The sequence below is a fragment of the Acomys minous genome (genome assembly GCF_964271855.1).
Source record: "Acomys minous genome assembly, chromosome: 3".
Lineage (NCBI taxonomy): Eukaryota > Metazoa > Chordata > Mammalia > Rodentia > Muridae > Acomys > Acomys minous.
In genome coordinates, this window is record NC_140485.1 from 32,873,043 (window position 1) to 32,895,940 (window position 22,898).

General features: G+C 44.3%; 1 protein-coding gene, 1 long non-coding RNA gene and 1 pseudogene across 7 annotated transcripts in view; all 3 read left to right on the forward strand.

Annotated features, from left to right (window-relative positions):
- MEIS2 (Meis homeobox 2) overlaps positions 1 to 1,239 on the forward strand; it is a 201,107-nt gene extending 199,868 nt beyond the window's left edge. For all 4 annotated transcript variants that reach the window (XM_084776563.1, XM_084776565.1, XM_084776564.1 and 1 more), the window contains one exon: positions 1 to 1,239. This exon is cut by the window's left edge and continues 233 nt beyond it. In XM_084776563.1, coding sequence (XP_084632689.1) covers positions 1 to 54 — 54 coding nt within the window. In that variant the 3' untranslated portion in view covers positions 55 to 1,239.
- Positions 1,240 to 4,602: 3,363 nt separating this feature from the next.
- Positions 4,603 to 8,819, forward strand: LOC311594233. 2 transcript variants are annotated; one of them, XR_014778000.1, is made up of 2 exons: positions 4,603 to 4,745; positions 8,493 to 8,819. It is a non-coding gene; the product is annotated as an uncharacterized lncRNA (long non-coding RNA). The 2 variants fall into 2 exon arrangements; XR_014778001.1 differs by having other exon boundaries at positions 4,603 to 4,699.
- Positions 8,820 to 9,129: 310 nt separating this feature from the next.
- Positions 9,130 to 19,385, forward strand: LOC311593862 (annotated as a pseudogene). Its single transcript, XR_014783601.1, has 4 exons — positions 9,130 to 9,431; positions 9,623 to 9,713; positions 10,616 to 10,705; positions 18,774 to 19,385. The product of XR_014783601.1 is annotated as an uncharacterized misc_RNA (transcript).
- The last annotated feature ends 3,513 nt before the right edge of the window (positions 19,386 to 22,898 follow it).

The window sequence follows — 22,898 nt, forward strand, 5'->3', positions numbered from 1 at the left end:
AATTCTGTAGATCCCAATGTTGGCGGACAGGTTATGGACATTCATGCCCAATAGTATAAGGGAACTCAAGGAACAAAGGAAACACACGCAAAAACTATTTTAAGACTCTCTGAACTTTGACCAGATGTGACAATTAATATGAAACTCCAGACAGCTGTGATTATTTTTTACTTTTGTCATTTTTCATCAAGCAACAGAGGACCAATGGGACAAGAACACAAATGTGAAATGATGGGCTCACTGAGACAGCTTTGTCCATGCAAAGATCCTCTGGAGAAAGACTCCAAGAGTTATAACTACTGTAGCATAAACATAGGGACTAAGTTAAACTTGTACATTTCTGTTGATCACTCCGTTATGTTGCCTCAAATAGTTTTAGAAGAGAAAAAAAAAATATATCCTTGTTTTCCACACTATGTGTGTTGTTCCCAAAAGAATGACTGTCTTGGTTCATCAGTGAATTCACTATCCAGAAGAGACTGTGGTATATTTTAAACCTGTTGGGCCAATGAGAAAAGAACCACACTGGGGACCGCGATGGACACTTGGCTGAACCTCATCACTCCAACTCCAGCGGCTAGAATGTGTTTTCATGCCCAGCCTTTGTTCCCCCATCAATGTGTCCTTTAGTTTCAAACAGATCTTTATAGTTTGTGCTTCATAAGCCAATTCTTATTATGATTTTGGGGGACTGTTCTTCAAAGAGCTTGCCAATGAAGATTTAGAGACAGAGCGAAGGCTACTTCAAGTTCTGAGCCTTGGCTGTGGACAAAATAATCTTAAATTGGGCAGCTTTCCTCAACACACACACACACACACACACACACACACACACACACACACACACACACACACAGAGTTATTCATGGTCACTGCACCATAAGTAGGATTCTATCAGGAACTCAAAGCTTGGGGGATAAAAAGGAGCAAGAGAATACTGTAACAAACTTCGTACAGAGTTCGGTCTTTTAATTGTTTCATGTTAGATATTCTATGTGTTTACCTCAATTGAAAAAAAAAAAGAATGTTTTTGCTAGTATCAGATCTGCTGTGGAATTGGTATTGTATGTCCATGGGATCCTCTTTTCTCAGCACGTGTTCCTCACTAGAAGAAAATGCTGTTACCTTTAAGCTTTGTCAAATTTACATTAAAATACTTGTATGAGGACTGTGACGTTATGTTAAAAAAAAGGTGTTAAGTCACAAAATGCGGTAATAAATATTTCATTTTTGATTTTTTGTTAGGCTTTGGTTGCTTTTTTAATGGTTTGAAGGTTGCAGGATGCCAGCTACTGTGCACTGACGAAAGTTGGTGATGGCTTCCCATCCCTCACTCTAAGCAAGTTGAGCATATTTAAGATGTAATTTACCGACACTTCTAAAAATTATCATCTGTAGCTTTTCATTATGTGTTTGGACTCTTAGGTTTCATCAGCAGAAAACTTCCAAAGGTATGAAATTGTGTGCATTATAACCAGCTTGAAAAAGTACATTCAGAATGCCCTTATTATAGCTGCATGATGTTTTTAAAAGTAATTTCAGATAAAGCTTTTGCCTATGCACCCACCACTAGAATAAAGGGTTTATTCTGAGTTAATTTTATATCGTAAGAAATAATGTGTGCTCAAACGTGATTTATCTGTATTTCTTTCATGTTACTCAAATAGTGTTGACTACGTAAATTAAGGCTTATATATAGATGTTAATAGATACGTTAAACACCTTCTATGGAGTTGGAAATCCTAAGCTTAAAAGAGTGCTTAAGTATTAGTATTTAATACAAATGATACAGTGGTATCTTTTTACTATAGATGCTTTCTTCATGTGCAGGGATGCAAGTATGAGAATTTGATGCCTCAAGTCTTTTCCTAAGAAAGAAAGAAAGAAAGAAAGAAAGAAAGAAAGAAAGAAAGAGGAAGGAAGAAAGAAAAGAGAGAGAAAGGAAGGAAGGAAGAAAGAAAAGAGAGAGAAAGGAAGGAAGGAAGGAAGGAAGGAAGGAAGGAAGAAAGAAAGAAAGGAAGAAAGAAAGAAAAGAAAGAAAGAAAAGAACAGATAAGTGATAGCATTTTCAAAACTGCATTTGCTGATCTAGAGCCACAAGTTTGTTGAAACTGTACAATGTCTACTATAGTGTGTTAAGTGTAGAAGCTTAAGGCAGCTGCATGCCTTTGGAGTTTCCAAATAATAAACACACTGCTTAGACTTTCCTAACTCCTAAGTGTTGACTCCTCCATTTAAGAGGGACAATAAACAGGAGGTAGATAGATGAGCTAACGTGATAAGGGAAGAGTGCACTAATCACGCAAGCTTACACTTGGAAGCAATCCATAGTGGTGTCTCAGGCAAGCCCTCCCATGTTTCCTCTTTCAACAACCTTCATGGACGTTCTGCATGTGAACAAGCAAGGATGTAAACCGCTATTGTTTTCTTTTATATTGTTAAGTAAAATCTTTATAAGTGAATTTATCACTTTAATTAGTGCACTGCTCTTTAAACCTAGAAACGGCAGTGCTTGGTACAAACACACTGATCTTGTGAAACACACGGCTTCCCTCTCCGTTTTCCCTGTTCCATTTTACATGGAATCTTTCTGTAAAATTTAAATATTTGCATATGTTTACTTTAAATGCTCAGATATAAACTCTGACAAGTTCCTCATTTATAAACTAACTCTCACATCAGTTGAAAGGAAAAAAAATTATACTGGCAGTTTTTCTTCCATTGCTCTCCATAAGGTAAATGGTGAATGGTTTCCTTGGTCACAAGCTCATGTTTATAAAAAGTGTTTTACAGGGTTATTACATTATTCCATGAAGGGTAGAGCCCAGAGCTGTTGAGCCTTAGTTTGAATTCACAAACTCATCTTAAGCTTAGTATCTTGGCCAAACTGTATCTTACCATGCTAATTTTAACCTTAGAGGTTTGGAGATGAGAGATAATTGTAGTAATATCTATGCATTTTCTTGCCCCACCCCCACCCCATTCTATGACAGAGGGATGATCATTTTATCCAATTTTTATAGTGCTTTTTATACCCCCTCAGAATGTGCTTGCTCCTAGCTCGGGTTTACTATTTAGTATAAAGAGTTCCGATTTGGGTATATTTAAGCAAGACTCAGCTGTCAAACGCAAAGAAACTGGGAATGGTGTTTTGACAACCATATAGTGTTAAAGGAAATACTGTAGTCTGAATAAAATTGCTTATGTTCTCCAAAACAAGAGTAATATAAAAACACTTTTTTATTTATATGGAAAAGCAAAAGCAGAAATAAACTCCAAAGGTTTCCCTTTCTTCAAGAAATTCCGAGAGAGCTACAGTCGCCATCTGTTAAGGGTTGGGAATTGAGCAAGAAGCCACATTTTAAAGGAAAAGAAAAGTCCAGAGGATGCTCTGTCTTGCACGCTTCCTCTCTTCCGCCCATACCCGGGTCAGCACCCCGAACCCCGACTCCAGCTCCCTGCATGGGTCTGCCCAGTCCATCAAGGGTCCTTCTTCTCTGGCTGGCCCTCCCATTCCCGCGGGCCTGTTAACCCGGAGCAGACCCGGCAAGGGAAATGTGGCTAATATCTCTAGCAGCTGTCAAAAGGAGAGCCCTTCCTTCAAAGGGATCCTCCACAAATTCTCCATTAGTTTTGCAGGCCAGGCAATTTGATAAGGAGCCTGGACCTCCGCTACAAGTTGCCACTTTGCCAGAGGGTCCTCTGTCGAGCTGTCTAAATGGCCCAGTGGCCCTAGCAAGGCAGGGCTACCCTGTGTTCCGGGGGGGTTAGGGGAGATGGAGGAGGAAGCCAAGAAGAGCAAGGAGGATCCTGCCCGCGGTCGTGCCTGCAGAAGGCCTCCCCCTCGCGAGTGTATTTGTTGCACAGGCGAACCTGCTGCAAACTGATGGAAGGGGACACATAACAGTTTCTTTTGCAAGGATCGACTAAGGGCGCCGCGCGCGTGGGGAGCCACCCCCCCCCCCGCCTCGTCCCAGCGGGGCTGGAGGAAGGTGCAGCGCTGGACTCTGGCGGTCAAATCGTGATGAGAATGGGGACCGTCGGGGCAGTGTTTGAAGGGAGGTTTTAATATTAATAGTTTCGCTGTAGAGACAGAAGGGAGATTGCGTCTACTGCTCCTCCGGGCAGACTCTGGGTGACAGGAATGATGGATGATCCGGCGGAGCCCAGCGGCCCCTCCCCTCCAGCCCCAACAGTGTCAAAGCTACTTTAGCGGAGGCTTTAGAAATAAAATAAATAAACAGCATCGCCCCCTTCTCTTCGCACCGCCTCCCCACCCCCGCTTTCCTACACCGATTTATGGATCATTATGAATCAATTACTGCTCTCAATACTTTCCCATTGGCTTAAATAAAACAGTGGAAAGATAAAAAACGTGGGGTACGGTGGGGGGATTTTTTTTTCTTTTTCTCTTTGCCCCTGACAGGAACAATCGCAAAATCCATTATCTCATAATCAGAGGCCCTGGGTTAGGAGGTGAAGAGAAAAGAAGGGGTCACTCAGGAAATAACGCGGGAGCGCCAGAGGGGGAGGTGTCGCCCAGTCGCTGCCTTTGTGGTATTTGGTTTGTTTGTTGTGTGTTTGAGGTGTTTTGAGCGCAGGGGAGGGGAGGGGGCTGTGCGTGAGAATCTGAAGCCTGCAAGTTCCATGACCTGACCTTTAAACTCCTTTGCCGAATCCTTCTGCAGTGTGTGCCTGGGCAAGCATCTCTTGGTGGCCTGGAGTGAGTTCGCACGTGGAGAAAGGTGTGGAGGAATGGACCGGTCTGCAGGGCAGATTTGCACTTTGTTGTAGGCAACTGTGCTTGGGCGGCTGGTGCGGGGCGGGGGGTGGGGGGTGGGGGTGGCGGAGGGGATGGCAGCGCGGGCACAGTCCTCCTCCCGCCACTCCGCCCTGTCCCGCATGTGGCTGGCTGGTTTTGTCTTGCAACTGTTTGGGATCTGGACCCCCCCCCCCTCCTGCCCCCACCTCGGCCGCCTGAGGCTTTTCTTCCTTCCCGGGCCTCTGGCGGGGCGGCGCTCTAGGTCCTTGTAGGTGTTTCTATGACTACATTGTGTGTGTGTGGGAGGGTCAGATGTGGGGGTTGCCCGAGAGAGGGCCGTTCCTGGGCGGTCATTTATCAATGTCACCCACATAATGATTCTCTCTGCAGCGTCCTATTGATGAGGATAATTACATTAGCTCAGAGTGAGTGATCAATGAAAAACCACCACACAAAAACTTCTTCACTCCTCTATAATACCAAAAACCGATACAGAAATAACAGAAAGTCTGATTTTCTTCCTCCTCTCAATCTACCAATGGATTCTATACCGCACGCCGCCCCTGCCCCAGGACTGGCGGCGGGGGGGGGGGGGGATGCGGGGGAGTAAAGTAACAAAATAGACCTAGGTTTGTTTCGTTCAAGGAGGATGCAATTTTGCCTGTGAATGCATTTGCTCTAAATGCATTGGCTTCGTTCCTCCTTTAGTAAAGAATATCAACGGATTTGCTACCGTGAGTGGCTTTTAGACTGGTCTGTGGTTTTCCGTTCTTTTTATTTATTTTTTCTCCCCATTGGACCTTTTCCCTCTACTTAAAAAAAATGATAAACACATAAATGGAAAAAGACATTTTTCTAGATCCTTTCTCTAGATTAAAAAATAGTAAAGCGCTTGCCTTGATCGGGTTATCTTTTTGTCTTTATCAGTTCACAAAGTAGGGCAATTAAAGATGTGGTGTTGTGTGGGCAATTAAGAGTGGATCTATTATACGGTGGCATAACTTGCTATATTCTCGCCTGAAAGTTTGCAGCTAAATTACGATTTCGCTTTCTCTACACTTGAAAATCAATATTTTCTCAATTACAGAGAATTTTAATGCCTTACTTGCGAGTTGTTAAAGGCACTGTAAATTTTATTGTAATGTTTCTTAGCTTCGGAGTAGATTGAGGAGACGTTGATTGTCCAGGTCTTTTTCGTCCCAGAGATCTAGCAGGACACCTTCCACAGTTTTCAGATGAAATACCAGCCACAGAGGTAAGGAGAGTCCGCAGGGACCCCTGTACTGGGAAGAAGCCCTCCATGGCCAGAGGCCATTGTCTCTGTGTCCCACCCCCAGGAGCTGACAGAAGTGTTCATTTAAGCTTTCTCAGAGACCAGCGGTAAGAGACTCCCATCTGCTCTGGGACAGCCAGAAAAAGAGGTGTATTTCTGAAAGACTCTAGACTCTTCCCAGTCGCCCAGCCTCTGCCTCATTTCTCTATAGTTGGACCCTCAGAAAGACCCTTTCACAAATTCTGCAGGACTTTACTAGTGCCCCAGCTTCTGGGTCCCAATTTGCCCCCTACTCTCAGGGGCCACGGTGCTGTTTACAGATGTTTTCTCCTTCCAAGCTCTTCCCTTAGTAAAAGTTCTAGGGGAGAATGAAGTGTGCTGTGTTAACGGCTCAGGCCTGCTACTGCTCTGTCCTGCAAACCTGAAGTCTAGTGAGGAGGACGAGGAGGAGGAGGAGGAAGAGGAGGGAGAGGAGGAGGAGGAAGAGGAGGGGGAGGAGGAGGAGGAAGAGGAGGAGGAGGATGACATTGAACTGGGCTTGCTGAGATTCCGAAGGCCCTGAGAAGCCCAAAGATAAGAATCCAAGGCCCAGAAACTGGGTGGAATGCAAGGCGGAGAAACTTTTTAAAAGCAAAGCAGAGAGAAGGAAAATTGAGCCGTGATGGGCTGTAATTAGAGAACAGGGTGTGGCAGAAAGTGAGTCTTTCTGACTTCTTTATAATTTAAAAAGAGATAACAAAAGGGCATCGGATACCCAAGGATTACTAATTTTTTATTTTAACCAATGGCTGTTTAAAAGTGAGTCCTCAGAGGTGCCAGGGAGGGGCCGAGCATCTCCGAGGACCTACTCACAAAGTTTCCTTTGCAGTTCACTCTCAGTTAATCTGCTGGGAGTGAGAAGACTGGGAAAAGGGCTCTGTGTGTGGTGAACGGAGAACTTGAGTACGAGTGTGAGGGGAAGGGGCTCCTAGATGTAATGAAATTGCTGTTTTAAGCTGAATAGAAAAGGAGTGGGATAGACAAAAAGACACACACGCGCGCGCACACACACACACACACACACACACACTTTAAAATCACTCTCACCTGCCTGACTTCTTTTTATTTTCTTTTTCTATCTGCACATCATATGGACTCCTATACATAGGTAGGAAATACTCAGTGTGTTGTGTTGCCTGCAGACCCACCCGACAGATCCCCATTTCTGTAGATTACTGACGTGTAAGCCAAGACCGTAGCCTTTTTAATCGAGGGAGTCCGGCTTTGTTAATGTATTTGTACTTTTCTGCTTTCAGCCTACGTTGTTTCTGCTTTGGAGGAAGGAGGAGGTGCACGGAGGGGGAGGGGAACAGAACACAAAGACTTTATCGCGTTCTCACCAAGCAGGTTTCAAAATAGGAACTTAATGGGAAGAAAGAATAAAAATAAAGAGGAGTGTGGGAATTGTGCCTTACAACAAGTTTACCAATATGTGACTATTTTTTTTTCCCCTTTCTGAGGATTCTGTTTTCCTCATATTGAAACATTTTCGAATTTTAAACCTTTAGCACACAAACCCTCAATATAAATATGACACGGGCCACTGACAAAAAAACGAACTTAAACTCAGTGCATAGAGGGGAGGGACTGGAGGGAGAAGACAGGGCCCTTTCTGATTAATAACTAGCAGGGTGATGTTGAGGGCTTTTTCTGCCCGATTGCCTTTTTGAATTAGAGCCGATTTCTTCACACTTCAATGGTGCCTGTCTCCTTTAAAATGATTGGCAGATCTGTTTCTCTCTTTTTTTTTTTCTCTCCCTGAGACTTAATGATGTACATTTTCTAATTAGTTAAATCATATTGCTTAAAGGGCTAATATTTACCGTGTAAGAAATGATCATTCTGATTTGGACCTCTTGAAATATTTCGAGAAATAACATTTGGCTTTTAGGTTGAGGGCTGATGAGAGAGGGGGAGGCGCTGATGGAGTGAGGGAAGGCACGGACCGGCAACATGTTAAATTAATAGTTCAAGTTGAGCTGGGCTCACACCCCAAGTCCGCTTTTATTTTTCAATCAGCGAAGATTTAATTGGCAGCCCTCGGGCCGGGCGATCTGATATTTTCTCATTAGTTTCCCATCAGTAATCTTGAGTGGTAGGTTGGCTTACAGGTTGTCAACATTTGACCAATTTTATTTAGGGAGGGGGGTGCATTATGACTCCGGGATGTGAGATCTGCAAATAAATCCTGCTTGGATCAGCGGAACTAACAGGCGAAAAAAATGTTGACTATTCATCGTCGCGTCTAATAAGTTGCATTAATGTATATTTCAAGACACAGATGAAAAGAGGTCGGTGCGGGAGCACTAAACTAGTTGAAGTGAAACGCAGATACATTTTGAGCCGAAGGTAAATAAGCCGAGTGGAATCGCTGTTGAGGGTTTAGGAGCTAAGAGCCTCCTCCCCTTCCTCTTGCAGCTGCGTGAAATGGCCAAGCCTGTGTCGCCAGCTCTGAGCCGCTCGGCAGGCTGGTCCACAGATTACATCAGAGCGCCCCCTGCTGGCTAGCAGGGCAGACCGCGGCGGGCCAACCCCCTGCGAAGCCAACGGTGTTTTTCTGCGCCCCTCCACCCTTCACCTACTCTTTCTACGACTCCCACCGTTCGTTCCGCCCGCGTCAAAGGGATAGTTTGTCAAGGCTGAACACTTAAATGAATAAATGCCTCAAAAAGAATAATAAAATAAGAAGGTCCCCACACCTTCACTTGGCCCCGGGAAATAAACGACCAAAATGGCTTAGCAAAAGGATACGTTTTCTAAACCTCTTTATTCTGTGGGGTTTTGCTCTAGTTTGCTTTTTCTCCCTTGCAGGTTTAACTTTCAAAGATATGTCTTAATGAACAATGTAGAAGGTTTGGGTTTGTTTGTTTGTTTGTTTTTTAATTAAAAATAGATATCTGGTGAAGGGAAACGAGGAATGCCAACTAACATTTCTTATATTCGAAAAAAGCAAACTCCTGAAGAAATTTCACAGGTTTATCAGACTACAGGAATAGCTTTTGGAATTTAGGCAGTTCCCAATTTGGGGTAACCCCTTTTGCACACATCAGTGGGATCCCAACGCAGTCAAAACTCTCTGTCTTTCTTAGTTGTCACAGTATGTATACACAAACGGGTATTTTCCACGCGTGTTTTCTTCCCTGGCCCTGCTTTCTCGTTTTATTTGCTGGACACGGCCCGGCCTGGGCGCTGGAGCTTACTCCAATATGCTGCACTTCATCTCACTGCAACGCTTCCAGTCCAGTGCAAGGTGCGATGCATGGTTTTAAAGGGTTGAGATGCACAGCGGCATGCTTCCAGGGTCCCCAGAATTATCGCCTGGGATTTCTGCGCAGTGTGGAAGACGGAGGCACACAGGTAACGCAAGTCCACCTTCGCCGCCTCTGCTTCTGGGAGAAGGCGCCGGCAAAGCTGCTCAGTCTCAGAAGGGTCTCCCCCCCCAGGGCAGTTAGACACCCACCCACCCACACACACACACACCAAGCGTGGCAATCTACCACGCGCAACGACTTTAGCTTCTCCGGGAGTTTTTGTTTTTGTTTTTAAAGAAGGAGACTACGAGGTTTTCTGAGAACAAGTCTGAGGAACGAGGCTCTGGGGAAGCAAAGGACGCCGGGCAGGGAGAAGAGCCAGCAAAAGGTACCGCTCCTTTCTTTTCTCCCCAGTGCGCCTAGCTCTTGGATTGCGCAATCCGCTCTCTCGCCTCGCTCCTCTGCGGATTCCGCTTTCACAGCTCAGCCCCCCACCCCACTAGTCAGGCACCTTTTGGCCCCACAGAAAGGGGCACTTCTAGAACAGGGCAGCGGTGAGAGAAAAACCTAGATCTTCTGGGTGACGATTCAGTGCAGCTGAGCTTGAAATATTGTTGGGGGCTATTGTAATAACAGAGATAAATTTCAATATTCATTACCGAGCAAGCTGTTATGATGAGAGGGAATCTGTTTTGAAGTTCATTGCATTACTTTAAAAGTATAGTCTACTCTGGGGAAGCCTGCCACTGCGTTCGACTTTTTGAAAGCTCCCCTTTCAGCTCAGTAAGTGTAAGAGAAGTTAGTTACTGCACAACACGTGGGCCGCCTTCAATATATGTGTTTACAGATATATGCATGCATATGGAATGCATAGCTGTCTCTGTAAGTATATAAACACAACAAAACAAACACAAGGAAGGAAGTGGACCTCACTGCAGCTCAAAATACGCAACAAGAAGCCTTTCAGCAATAAACTCTCACGGATGGAGGAAATGTAGAAATCCTACTGTGTTTGCCTATCCAGCTTAGTAAAATCGGGAGACATTGACAGTCTGGTCAATGTTCTAAGTAGATTGATGCAAAGGTCCTCCACAAGAGACAGAAAATACCCCGCCATTAATCTTAAACCACTTGACGATTATGATTGAAAGAATAAGATCACTAAGACTATCATCTCAAATAGCTGTTAATGGCCCCATGCTTATATTGTGGCAACAAAATTAACTCTCCAGGAGGAATGGCTCTCTGTCTTTTAAAAAAAAAAATCTTTGTTTTTGTTTTGCTTTAAAGGGAAAGAAAGAAAGAAAGAAAGAAAGAAAGAAAGAAAGAAAGAAAGAGTGAGTCAAGGAACTCGCTTTAAACACCCTGGATTTGTTGCTGGTGAGAGACTGCTTCACTTCTGGTTTGCTCAGTTGGGCTACAAAAGAGAAGGAATCAGTGATGGCTCCATGGGATAAAAAGAAAACACTAATACCAAGTGTTAGTTTTTTTTTTTTTAATGTCCAGCGATTTTGCATTTGAAAGTTGTACTGATGTAAAAGATGGTCCCTTGTCCTCGGCTATTAGCCGACTCCTATCACTTGAGTTTTGCAAGCTTTGGTATCAAATAGAGATCGTGGGAAAGAGAATTAGATACAATATTGTGCACTTTCAAATAGCTACCCCCTCCCAAGCCCGCATATGACTGCTGATGCCAGGCCGTAGGGCTGCTGTTATTTCCTAGCCAGAGACTCACACTAAACAGAAAGAGGGCTGAGCACTCCCATCAGTGGGCTCTCTGACAAAAATGCAGCAGCCACTCTTTGCCCCTAGAGTCCCAAGAAAGGATGTCCCCACATACGCAAAAGCCCTTATGTTTTCCTTTGAGACTTGAGCTGGGATCCCGAGTAATTAACATTTTTCTAAAATCTAAATGCTGAGCAAGGAGAGGCAGGTAGCAACAACAACAAAAAGATAAAATAAACAGTGCTAAAAAATGATTCTTTCAACTCTGCACAGTTCCAGATGCAGCAGTTGCAACCTCTCACTGAGCGACCTGCTCTCCTGCCGGGAGAGCTTGCGCTGTAGTCCCTTTTCCACCAGGCACTAGGAAAACCCAGGGTGTCTGGGGAGGGGACGGGACCTCCTGTCAGCCTGCTCTTCCCACCTGTTTCCTCCGCCCCAAGCTGGAGCCAAGTGGTGCCCAGACTCCAAATGGCACTCGTAAGGTTGTGTCGGAAAACCAAAGAGGAAACCCAAGTAGGTCCCCTAAGGCCCAGGAACCTGCCAAAGGGACGCGACCTAAGAATCCGAGGCACACGCCACCGCCTGCCTAGCTGCCGCCTGAGCTAGGGGTGGACAAAAGGCTCACAGGCCACGCTAGTGTCGCAGCTGTTCTGTCATTCGATGGAAGGAGCAGGAGCTGCAGTATCGGAGCGCGCACGCGTGGGACACACGTGCACTTGTGTACCCAGCTTCAGACGTCAATTGGGAAAGTTCCCGGCTCTGCTTGGCCCCCTCCACAGATCCCACCTGCTACCTATGTAGGTGTGTCCGCCTTGAATCGCAAAGCCTCTTGGGTAAAGACCCACGCGAGGAGAAGCGGCGGCCAGGGCAAAAAAAATGGTCGAGTTCTTTGAGCTGGGATATCCCTGTCTTCCAGCAACTGTCACCGTACTCAATCTTTTCTGTCCAGATCTTCTGGGTCCAAAAGGGAAAGAGATTGATTCTAGCAAAAACCTGGCCTGGGGAACCCCCCACCCCACCCCTGTGGGAATTGCCACAGACTCCTGAGACTGATCTGGCTTGGCTGAGGTTTGAAAACACAGTTTTAATTTTCTTAATGAAGGCGCGCTCTAGAGCTCAGCTGGTAATGGCTGTGCCGAGTTTAATAGACTTCTGTCGAACAGCAAAAGACGGATAACTATCGGTTATAAGTAATCTGCTCTAATGCAATTATTTTCCCAGGTTCGAAAGTCATTCTACCTAGAGGGCAGGAGTGAATTAAGCCCCTCGGGGGACCGCGGAGCGTGATGCACAAGAGGGATCCCCTGAAACTGGATCTGAACCTGTTTGGAGAGACACTTGGGCTTGAGGGTGGTGACGTCTAAAACTTCACAGACCTTGGTGTCTCCATCTCCTCTTCTTGCCTCTCACCCATATACCTTTTTCTCCCCCACTATCAGTCGCTCTCACCTCCCTTTTCTCTCTTTCTCCTTCTCTCTCTTTGTCACCTCTTCTAGAATGAATGTTCCTTTCCTCTTCTCAATTTTACCTATGTTTTGAGGGGGGCGGGGTTGGGGTGTAATTCAGACTGTCCACTGAGTTCGTGTATTTTTTCTCAGAGGTGTACTCAATACAGATGTCACTATCTGTCAGGAATTGTGTGTAATGCTTAGAATATCAGTGTGACCAGGCACACAGCTAATATATATTGCCAGCCCAAGAGGGAACCAATCCAAGCCGTGTCATCATGTAAAAGTTAGCCTCCTTAGAAGCTTTTACACAAATTATCATTCCAGGAAATTTTTATTTAGAATTACCCAAGCTCTCCTCAGCTCTCTACTTCACTTGGCCTGAAACACAAACCTCAGGAAATCGAGACTTAAAGATATAAAAACTAACAGGAGTCATAATTTTTCCTTTACCCAGAAACCAAGCCAAACCCAGGAAAGGAAGCCACTGTGCCCAAAGGAATCATCCCAGGGAGCAAGAGCACTTTACCACCAGCTCAGCTGAAGAACAAAGGAGGTTCTTGGAAGGAGGGTTAAGTGAGCCTAAACCGAATGTGTCCATTCCAGAACCCCAAAATACCACGGTCCACACCCAGTGTGAAAGGACCTTAACACTGCTTAGTCGTGTATGTGTTGTGTTGTGTGGTGTGTGTGTGTGTGTGTGTGTGTGTGTGTGTGCTATCTGCAACACCCCTCTTGTTCTTTTTCCCTCCCTTTTCGGCATAAGCACAAAGCTCTATAATGATCATCTCTTCTTTGCCCCAATCTTGTTCCATTCCTATGTCTTCTACAACCAGAGGATTAAACCAAACAACACCCCACATATACCCCTTACTCAGGTCATAGCAGCTGAGAGCACAGCTGGCATCTAGTCACAGGAAGTTGGGGTAGTGCAAGGAAGGAGGCCCTCTTACCTCCTGGTCCTGTCTGCAAGAGGTGTGGACAATCCTGTTTTTTCTTGTGCTCCCCCAGACTTTTCCTAAGCTCTTGGGTTCCCAGGCTGGAAGGATTCTCAGGGCTTGCAGACCCTGGGCAGTGTGAACACATGGGATTTGTCACTCAGCTGAAGAGAAGGTGGCCTTGGATAGTCACCAGCCAGAAGAACCACATCCAACTCCTTCCATCCTCAGACTTCACTGACCTTTAATTAAATCCTGAGAAAAAATGGGAGAAGACCCTGGCAAGGCACGTGCTCACCCTATCCCAGCAACCTTGTGTTTGGATGGTACTGAGGACAGAAAACCTTCCCTCATGCAAGGGTGTGAGGGAAGCAGCAACGGCCACTCGGCCACACCCTACCACCCCATCACTTTCACCTCTAGATCTATTATCCAATCAGAGGGCAGGGCTGAAGCCACTGCTAGTTGAGTGACTAAAAGAGGGACAGTGATGTATTAGAAGCCCTCAGGCAATTCCTCTGTTGGTGCATAGTGGGAGAATAGAGGAAAGACAGCCTGCCCCCAAAGTGGGTTATCCAGGCTCCCTCTTAGAAGAGCAGTGTGAAAAGGGGCTTGGTAGACGTGAGGGCAAGGCTGATAGTAACCTTCTCCACCCAGGAAGAAACTTCTGTGTTCTCAGAAGCTCATCTCTCCTCTCACCAGCCAAGACCCTTTTGCAAAGCATCTCAGGGATCCTGAGTTAGTTCTCCTCCTCTGGGTTTCTACGTCCCTGAACCCTCTCAGTCCATCTGACCTCTGGAACACAGGACTAGATCAGTCTGGAAAACATAAGGAGGCCCCAGGAGGAGGCTTGGTTCTCCCTCGTTCATTCTTTCGTCACAATGTCAAAAGGGCACACATTTACTTCCTCTTGTCAATATCTGGAAAGGAAAGCCATTTCTCTTCCATCGTGTTTTTGCAGTGAATTAAATATATGCTCATCTGCATCTGTTCAGACTGGCCCAAAGAGAGTGTGCACTCTTAAAAATAAAACAGATAAGAGGGCACTGAGCACCCGAGACCCCTTTCTACTGCCTTCCCAAGTAAGATTAGTAGTTTGGTTTTGGTTTTGGTTTTCTTTTTCTTTTTTCTTTTTCTTTCTTTCTTTCTTTCTTTCTTTTTTTTTTTTTTTTTTTTTTTTTCCTTTTTAAGACATGGCTCACAATGTAGCCCTGGCTAGCCTGGAACTTGCTACGTAGACAAGGCTGGCCTCTAACTGGCAGCCATCCGTCTGCCTCTGCTTCCCAACTTCTGGGATTAAAGGTGTGTGCCACAATGCTAGGCAAGATGTGAACATGGTAGCTCCGTCCTATAATCCTAGCACTCTAGAGAGGAAAGCTGAGGCAGGAGAATCACCACATGATCCAGTCAAGACTGTACAGTAAGATACTGTGTCCAGCAGACAAGAATTTCAGGTGACAAGAGCTCCTCAGACAATCCACATTCATGCACGCGCACATTGTTAAGTCCCCTTAAGTACCACTCATCTACAGGCTTTAGAACTTCATGTTCAAAGGGAGTGTAGAGTTAGGTTACAGCTTACGGACAGGTTCAGATAACCTACCTCAATGATCAAGATTTTATTTCTTACTTAACTTACGCTTAATTCAATTTTCCTGCTCTGTTCTCAATAAACTTAAAAAAAAAAATCCCGCCCTGTGGGAGCAGATAATACTCACCGTCTCCCATGATAGATATAAGCTTCTCTTAATTGTCCCTATGGAAACCAACTTTTTCCCAGTTAGATTGGGAAACACAGCTATTGTGTCAATTCAAAGGCAGATGCCTCAAAGGCCCACCAGTAGCCAGCCAATTCTGAGAAGCTTTGTAACAGGTCTCTGAATTTCCAAGCAGAGAGGCGCAAGCTTCTTGAGAAATTCCCTGGAGCTGTTTATGGTCAGGATCCAGATGGAGCCGAATGATGGATAAGAACGCAGTCTTCATATCTGTAGGTTACAATTCATTTTTTTTCTTCTTCTTGAGGCATGGCTTCCTATGTAGTTCCTGGCTGGCAGCCTTTCTCCTACCTCAGGCCCCTGAGTGCTGGGGTTACAGACATGCATCACCATTTCTGGGTTTTGCTGTTTGTTTGTTTTGTTTTACAGTTCATGTCTAACATCTACCTCAAAGTTTTTCTAGGTATTACTTACCAGATAACGGAGTTCTCCAGACTCACGCAAGCCACATCTGGAAACACTTCCTCTGTTCTACACATCACCATCCCCCAAGCACCAGAGACAGCAAGAGGCTGAGACATGCCCCCCCCTTCCCATCAGCTTTTAATCAGTGAAAGGCACTCCTATCTAAATTTACAGGATGACTCTTTATTTCATTTATCTTTTCTTTTGGAGGAAAGTGAAACTGGAGCACCACCCTTATTAATGATAAGATTGATGGGGTGAAAAAGCCAAATGAATTTGCCTTGCAAATTATTGGTGGAGGTATGAATATTTATGAGTGTGCCAGGAACTACAGTCATGAACCCTGGGCATCAAGCTTGGGAGACAGTCAGACCAATGCCTTCCGTGAGACTCAGCCTTCCCAAATCTGACCTGACATAAATGGGAAACTTCTAAATTAGACCCAGGGTGGGTTTCCATCAAACAAGTTACCTTGTTTGGGTGTGTGGCTAGCCTTGCTAAAGATGAACTTATCTCCAGAGCCTCTGTCGCTTGCTTTAAGAACCTTTTAAAACAAAAGGCAGATAAGTTGTATAAAGAAGATCTTTGTGTTTTTCCCTATTTGATATTCATCTATTTTTAAATCAAGTTTTATGTAACGTATTTGTGCTATGCAATTTCAAATTTTAAAACTATTTTCATTCGCTGCAAAAGTACTAGAAAGCTAAAATATCTCAAACACATACAGGATTTGAATAGACATGACTAAGATGTATATAAGCTTGAGAGAGAGAGAGAGAGAGAGAGAGAGAGAGAGAGAGAGAGAGAGACAGAGACAGAGACAGAGACAGAGACAGAGACAGAGAGACAGAGAGACATGGTGAGGTATGTCTTTAATCCTAGCACTCAGGAGACAATATTAGGCAGATCTCTGTGAGTTTGAGCCTAGCTTGGTCTACATAGTGAGATTAAGGTCTGTAAAAGTAACTTTTATTTACCTCATGTAATTGTCTCCTAGGCTTACTGCCTCTGTCTACTAACCTAGGCCTAGTTCTGGAAGCTTCTAGCTTCCACACAATCTAATCTAGGCCTAAAGTGTTTTGAGCCTCTGAGAATTCCTGCTGAATAAGCTCACTCTTTCCAGTTCTTCTCATACTCTGGCTGGCTGGTTCAGCTCAGCTGTTCTGTCTTAAACTCTTCTCCAAGCTGACTGAGTCAAACTGGCTTCTATCAGCTTCAGACTGAATTGCTCTGTTTGGCCTCAAACTAACTCTAGCAATCTGTTTTAGTCTTCTGGCTCTTTCTCATTCTCTGGTTTGTTTGTCTTAACCTGTGTCTAGCTTATTTTCTCTTCAACCTGTCTCTGTAAACACTGTCCCAGTAAAACTCTCTCTCTTTTTCTACATTGCTCTCTTTTAAGTAGCTTTTCTTTCCTTTCTGATCTCAAGAGATGGGATTATCCTATGCCATCAAATCTTTCTCTGATTCATCACTTTGCCTCTCAATACAATATCACTTTCAAACCATGAGTAACTTCTACAAATTATCTTTACCTTCATTTTTTTGGGATTAAAGCTGTACTAAGGGTATACTAAGGGTGTGTGCACATTCCAGCTGGATTACACAGACCTAGAAGGTCTTTGGAAGTGATCAGACCAGCCATGTTGCTGGACTACAATTCCTCTACAAAGGCCAGCCAGACCTACAGAGGGGAGACTGTCTCGAGACAAGAAAGAAAGTAAAGGAATCAAAGCAAGAAATTAGAAATCTGGAAAAAGACCAACCACATCTTCCTCTTGATTAGACCTGGCAGAGTTTCTGGAGCTCTTCGGCAGGGTTACCAGAGGCCTGGCATTGTGTAAGTTCAGCCTCTTTACCCATCTCCTTCCTGCAGGGAGTGTGATTAGGAACCAATCAAACTCTGTGGAAAGGGCCTCCTGTGATATCAGAGTCTGCTTTACAGATCCACTCTGAAAAGGGAGACAAACTGCAGTGAAAATGGAAATGCTAATCAGCCTAAAAATCACAAGCAATTTTTAAAAACGCCCCTCAGATTTTTCTGAAAAAACAAAAACAACAACAACAACAAAAGTTCAACCACGTGTTCCCACTTCTCCACAATTTAAAGTGGGTATTTATGACAAAATGATGCCTTATGTATATCCTGTCTCAATTTGACTCTTTTCTATAAGGATGCAATACTACTGACAACAATTCACTTGAAGTCACCAACCTTGAATTTGATGTATCTCTTATCAGCTGTTTTCTGGATATGTAGTGAAACACACTTACCATATGTATGTCAGTAATGGTGCACATACATACCACACACACATCACACACATGTATACACACCCCACACACATGTACACAAACACATACCACATACCTCCACACACCCCTCACAGACACAGTACATACTACACACACACACATACACACACATACCATATACACACACACATACACATACCACATCTCACACAAACACACACCACACATACATACCACATCACACACACACACACATGTACACACAACACACATACACACACACACAAAATTTAAGTGCACTTCAGCACAGCACTTCATATTTTCCTGGAGCATGCTATGGCTTAGTCATCTGGTTTCATCTTATGGTTACATTTTAACCTAATGAAAATTCATATTAGAATATTCACGAGTTGATTTTCAGAACTGAAATGTGGGCTTGAGGTCATTCCGTGTGGTCTTTTCTTCTACTGTTCTGATAAAGAAGTAGAAATTTGAATGGCAACTGACTAGTCCAACCAAAACTACCTAGCTCTAGGATCTGAAAATCGGTGCTTTCCCATTTTCTGATCTCTACAGTCCATCAGTATTTATAGTATTTAACATAAACTTTTCTACTAATATTTTCCTTGCTAGGGCAATGACAGGGTGATTCTTATTAAATAGTAATAAGATATTGACTGGCCTGCTTGCCAATATGAAGATTTGTTGTTGATCCGCAATGCCTATATTGATCAGGTAAGAATAAGGTCCATCCTCTACCTGTGCTATTGGCACAAAAACAAACTTGGAATTAATAGAAATACAGCCTTCTTTATTTATTGCTTGCACCTTAGCTCAGTCAACCAAGCTAGAAACAGGCATAAACAGGAGTGACAGAAACAGCCCCCTTGTCTTTCTCTTTCAGTCCCAGGCGCTGTGGGAGCCTCAGGTTACAGTGCAGACATGGCCAAGTCCAAGAACCGCACCACACACAACCAGTCCCGCAAACGGAACAGAAATGGCATCAAAAAACCCCGGTCACAAAGATACGAATCTCTTAAGGGGGTTGACCCCAAGTTCCTGAGGAACATGTGCTTTGCCAAGAAGCACAACAAGAAAGGCCTGAAGAAAACGCAGGCAAACAACGCAAAAGCAGTAAGTGCTGTGCAGAGGCCATGAAAGCCCTTGTGAGGCTTAAGGCCGTTAAGCCCAAGATGCCAAAGGGCCCCAGTCGCAACCTCAGCCGATTTGCTTTCATCGCTCATCCCAAGTTTGGGAAGAAGATTCGAAGCTACATGAACTAGGGTCGTAGGCTGTACGAACCACAGCTCAAGGTCCAAACCAAGGCGAAAGCCGCAGCTAAGGCCCAGGCTTCGGCCCCAGCTCAGGCTCCCAAAGGTGCCCAGGCCCCTGTGAAGGCCCCATAGAAAAGGCTTCTGCAAATGTGAAGACAGATGGACTGGTGTGACACATCCACCTACACACTATTTACAGATGACCAGTGTCCTATGCTATTTTTACAAATAAATCCGAGCAAGCCCCCCCCCCCCAAAAGAAACAGTCCCCTCAAGCCTACAGAAATCTCCACTAGGGATATTTAAACAGAGCTCACGTTCTTTGGCTTCAACACATGGCTTCCTTGCTAGTCAGCCTCACACCTCACTCCTCTTCACCCCAGGGTTAACGCCACACAGACTCTATGCTTTTTATATTTGGGGAATCATATTCCGTTCCGAAATGATCTTCCGTTTGTGACAACCTCTTCTGTCACCTTGTCTGTAGTTTGTTGTCAGAAACGCCACTTGAGGATTCCTTTGCATTGCTCTTTCCCTGCGGTGGTCCTGAGGGGAAGCTCTGATCGCAGTCTCTTCCTCCCCTATGGCACACAGTGAGGGTTCAGGGAGATGGCTCACTTGTTACAGAACTCACCACACAAGTGTGAGAATCAGGCCAGGAGGGCATGATGGCTGTCCTATAATTCCAGGCCTATAGTCCCTGAGCTAGGGAGGTGGAGCAGGGCCCTAGGTAGGATCAAGCTGAGTAGCTAGCAAAGTCAAACAGGCAAGTGCAGGGTCAACGAGTGACCTTGCCTCAATACATAAGACGAAGCATATTTTGTTTTATTTTGGTTTCTTGAGACAGGGTCTCTTGATATAGTCTTGGCTGTCCTGGAGCTCTCTATATAGACCAGGCTGGCCTTGAACTCACAAACATCTTCTTGCTTCTGTCTCCCCAGTGCTGAGATTAGCAGTGTGTGCCAGGTGAAATGTATTTAAGGAAGATTCCTTATGCCAGCCTCAGGCTTCTATGTGCACCCTCCCACACACGCCAACACTCATGTACAAAAGCACATGAAAAAGAAATCTAGAACTTTCATTTTATGTCCTTTTCCCTCTTTCCCAACCTGAGCTTTATCTTAATCCTACTAAGGAATATTCTTGGCTTCTCTTTGAAGTAAAGTTTTTTTCATCTGTTTTTTTTTTTTTTTGAAGTAAAGATTTTTATACCAAAACTTTCCTTAAGATTCAAATACCTAACTTCTGCGGGAAACATTTATTTATAAATATTTGAGGTGTTTCTTATTTTTTTATTTTTCATTGAGACACGGTCCTTCTATTTATGTTCTGGAACTCTCTATGTAGAGCAGGCTGGCTTCAAACTCAAAGAGTTCTGCCTGCCTCTGCCTCCTGAGTGCTGGGAGGACTTGTGTTTTTAGTCAAAACCCAGACAGAAAAGGAAAAATTGTCTTCTAATTATAACAAGTTTCAAAGCAAAAAAAAAAAAAAGCAGATGTTTGATTTTTTTTATAAATACATATAAAAAAATAAACCTAAAGCCTCAAACTTGTGGGCATTTAAGACTTTTTCCCAGTGCTTTCTCCTTTACTCTGCTTCCATTTCATTATTTTTGCATGAATATGATAAATGGTCATTAAATCTAACCATTTTTATTTAATGTTCATAAAAACTGGTAGGTTTTCAAACAGATGTGGCCTGATATGGTTCAGTGAATTTAGTGGACTTCTCGTATAAATGGAATAATAACCATACGGAAGATGAATTTTATGCCCTTGTTTACTTCTTCTAGAACGAACCCTTATTATAATTACAAATAGTGTTTATCGCATGTTGTGCAATATACACGCCATTGTCCAGACGCCGCACAAAACCTGCACTTGATCATTGTCACCTAGAGTCTATAATGCAAGGTAGCACTGAAAACGCAGAGAAGCACACCTGAGGAGAAGGTGTGGCACCCTGAGGGTGTTCTTTTTTATAAAAGAGAAAATGCAAACAAGCCTAACTTGTGAGGGACCAATTATTCATCTTTTTGCTTATAATTTCCCTATCAAAATAGTGAATTTCCCTCAAATGGATAAGGATGAGCGCAGAGAATACCACTGCCTTTTCTAGCTTTTCGTGTCATTATTGATGATATACCAAGTATTTTAGGCATAAGCACGCAGGCCTGTTTGTGTTCCTGTGGGCTTGCACAGGTGAGCACGGGTGCCAGCAGAGCTCAGAGCTGTGAGATGTCCTGGAGCTGGAGGTCTAAGTGGTTGTGAGCCATCTGATGTGGATGTTGGAAACTGAACTCAGGTCCTCTTTAAGAGCAGTATGTGCCTTTAACTGCTGAGCCATCCCATCCCTCCAGCTTCCAATCTTTTCTTTTAAAAAAACTCATTTATTAGTGTGTATGTATGATTGGGGGGAGCACACACACGGAGATCAGAGGGCCACGATGGTACAGGGTCAATTCACTCCTTCTACCTTTATGTGTGTTCCAGGGGTCAAACCCAGGGCATCACCCTTCCCGACAAGTGCTTTTATCTGCCCATCTGGCCACCTGCTTCTAGCTTCTTTTATTTTAAATTAATTTATTTATTCACTTTACATTCTGGTCATAGCCCTCTCCTCTTCCCCCCTTCCCCCTCCCTCTGCACTATTCCTCAGAAAAGGGGGAGCCACCCCTACCCACCCACCGCAATTCATCAAGTCACATCAGGATTAACTTTGTCCTCTTTCCCTGTGGCCTGGCAAGGCAGTTCTGTCAGGAGGAAGTGATCAAAAAGCAGCCCATGCCAGAGACAGACTCCACTACCCTTACTAGTGGACCCACAGGAAGCCTGAGCTGTCCATTGGCTACTTCTGTGTAGAGGTCCAGTCCATGCATGATGCTTGGTTGGTGCTTCAGACTCCACCAGCCCCTCTGGGCCCTGGTTAATTGGCACTGTTGGTCTTGTGGAGCTCTTTTCACCTCTAGATCCTTTCATCCTTCCACCCACTTTTCCACTAGACTCCCTATGTTTCACCCGGATGTTTGACTGAGAGTCTCAGCATCTGTTTGGAACTGCTGCTGGTGGAGCCTCTCAGAAGACAACTGTGCTAGGCGCCTGTCCTCAAGCGTAGCATGTTTTCTTTATTGCATTAACCCAATATCTACTAAGTAGGTTTCAAATCTAAAGAAAAGCAAAGAAGAGAGCAATCAGGTATGATCAAATCTGAAAAGTGGCCATTGGATGTAGCAGTTAGGGACAATGGATGACCATGGGGAAAGCAACTCCATCCGTGTAGGCAGACGCAGGCTAATAGAGATTGAGGAGCAGAAGAGAGACTGTGGGGGCAGAGGTTAAACTCACTTCAAGACTCTTATTCATGGAAGAAATGAAAACAAAATAACAACAGACAGAGAAAAGATGGTAGGGGGAAACGTTTCTGCTTTTTAAGATAAGAGAGAACCAAGCTTGTCAGTATGGTTGGAGAGAAAGCGGTAAAAAAAGAAGATGCATAAACATTCTTTGTATCTGTATCTCTAAACATAGATTCAGGGTATGAGATAGAGAAGAGATGCATCAATGAAAGGGCATCAGGGGAGTGTAGAGACAGGGGTCCAGAGAAGAACCCCTATAAAACTCAATAGTCATTTTTCTAATGAGACTAGGAAGGGAAGGTGGGAGGGTGTGTAGATGGCACACAGGCATGGAGACCCAGGATGGTACAGGTTCCTCCTTGCAGGCTGGATTGTAGGGCGTATTCTAGTTTCAGTTCTT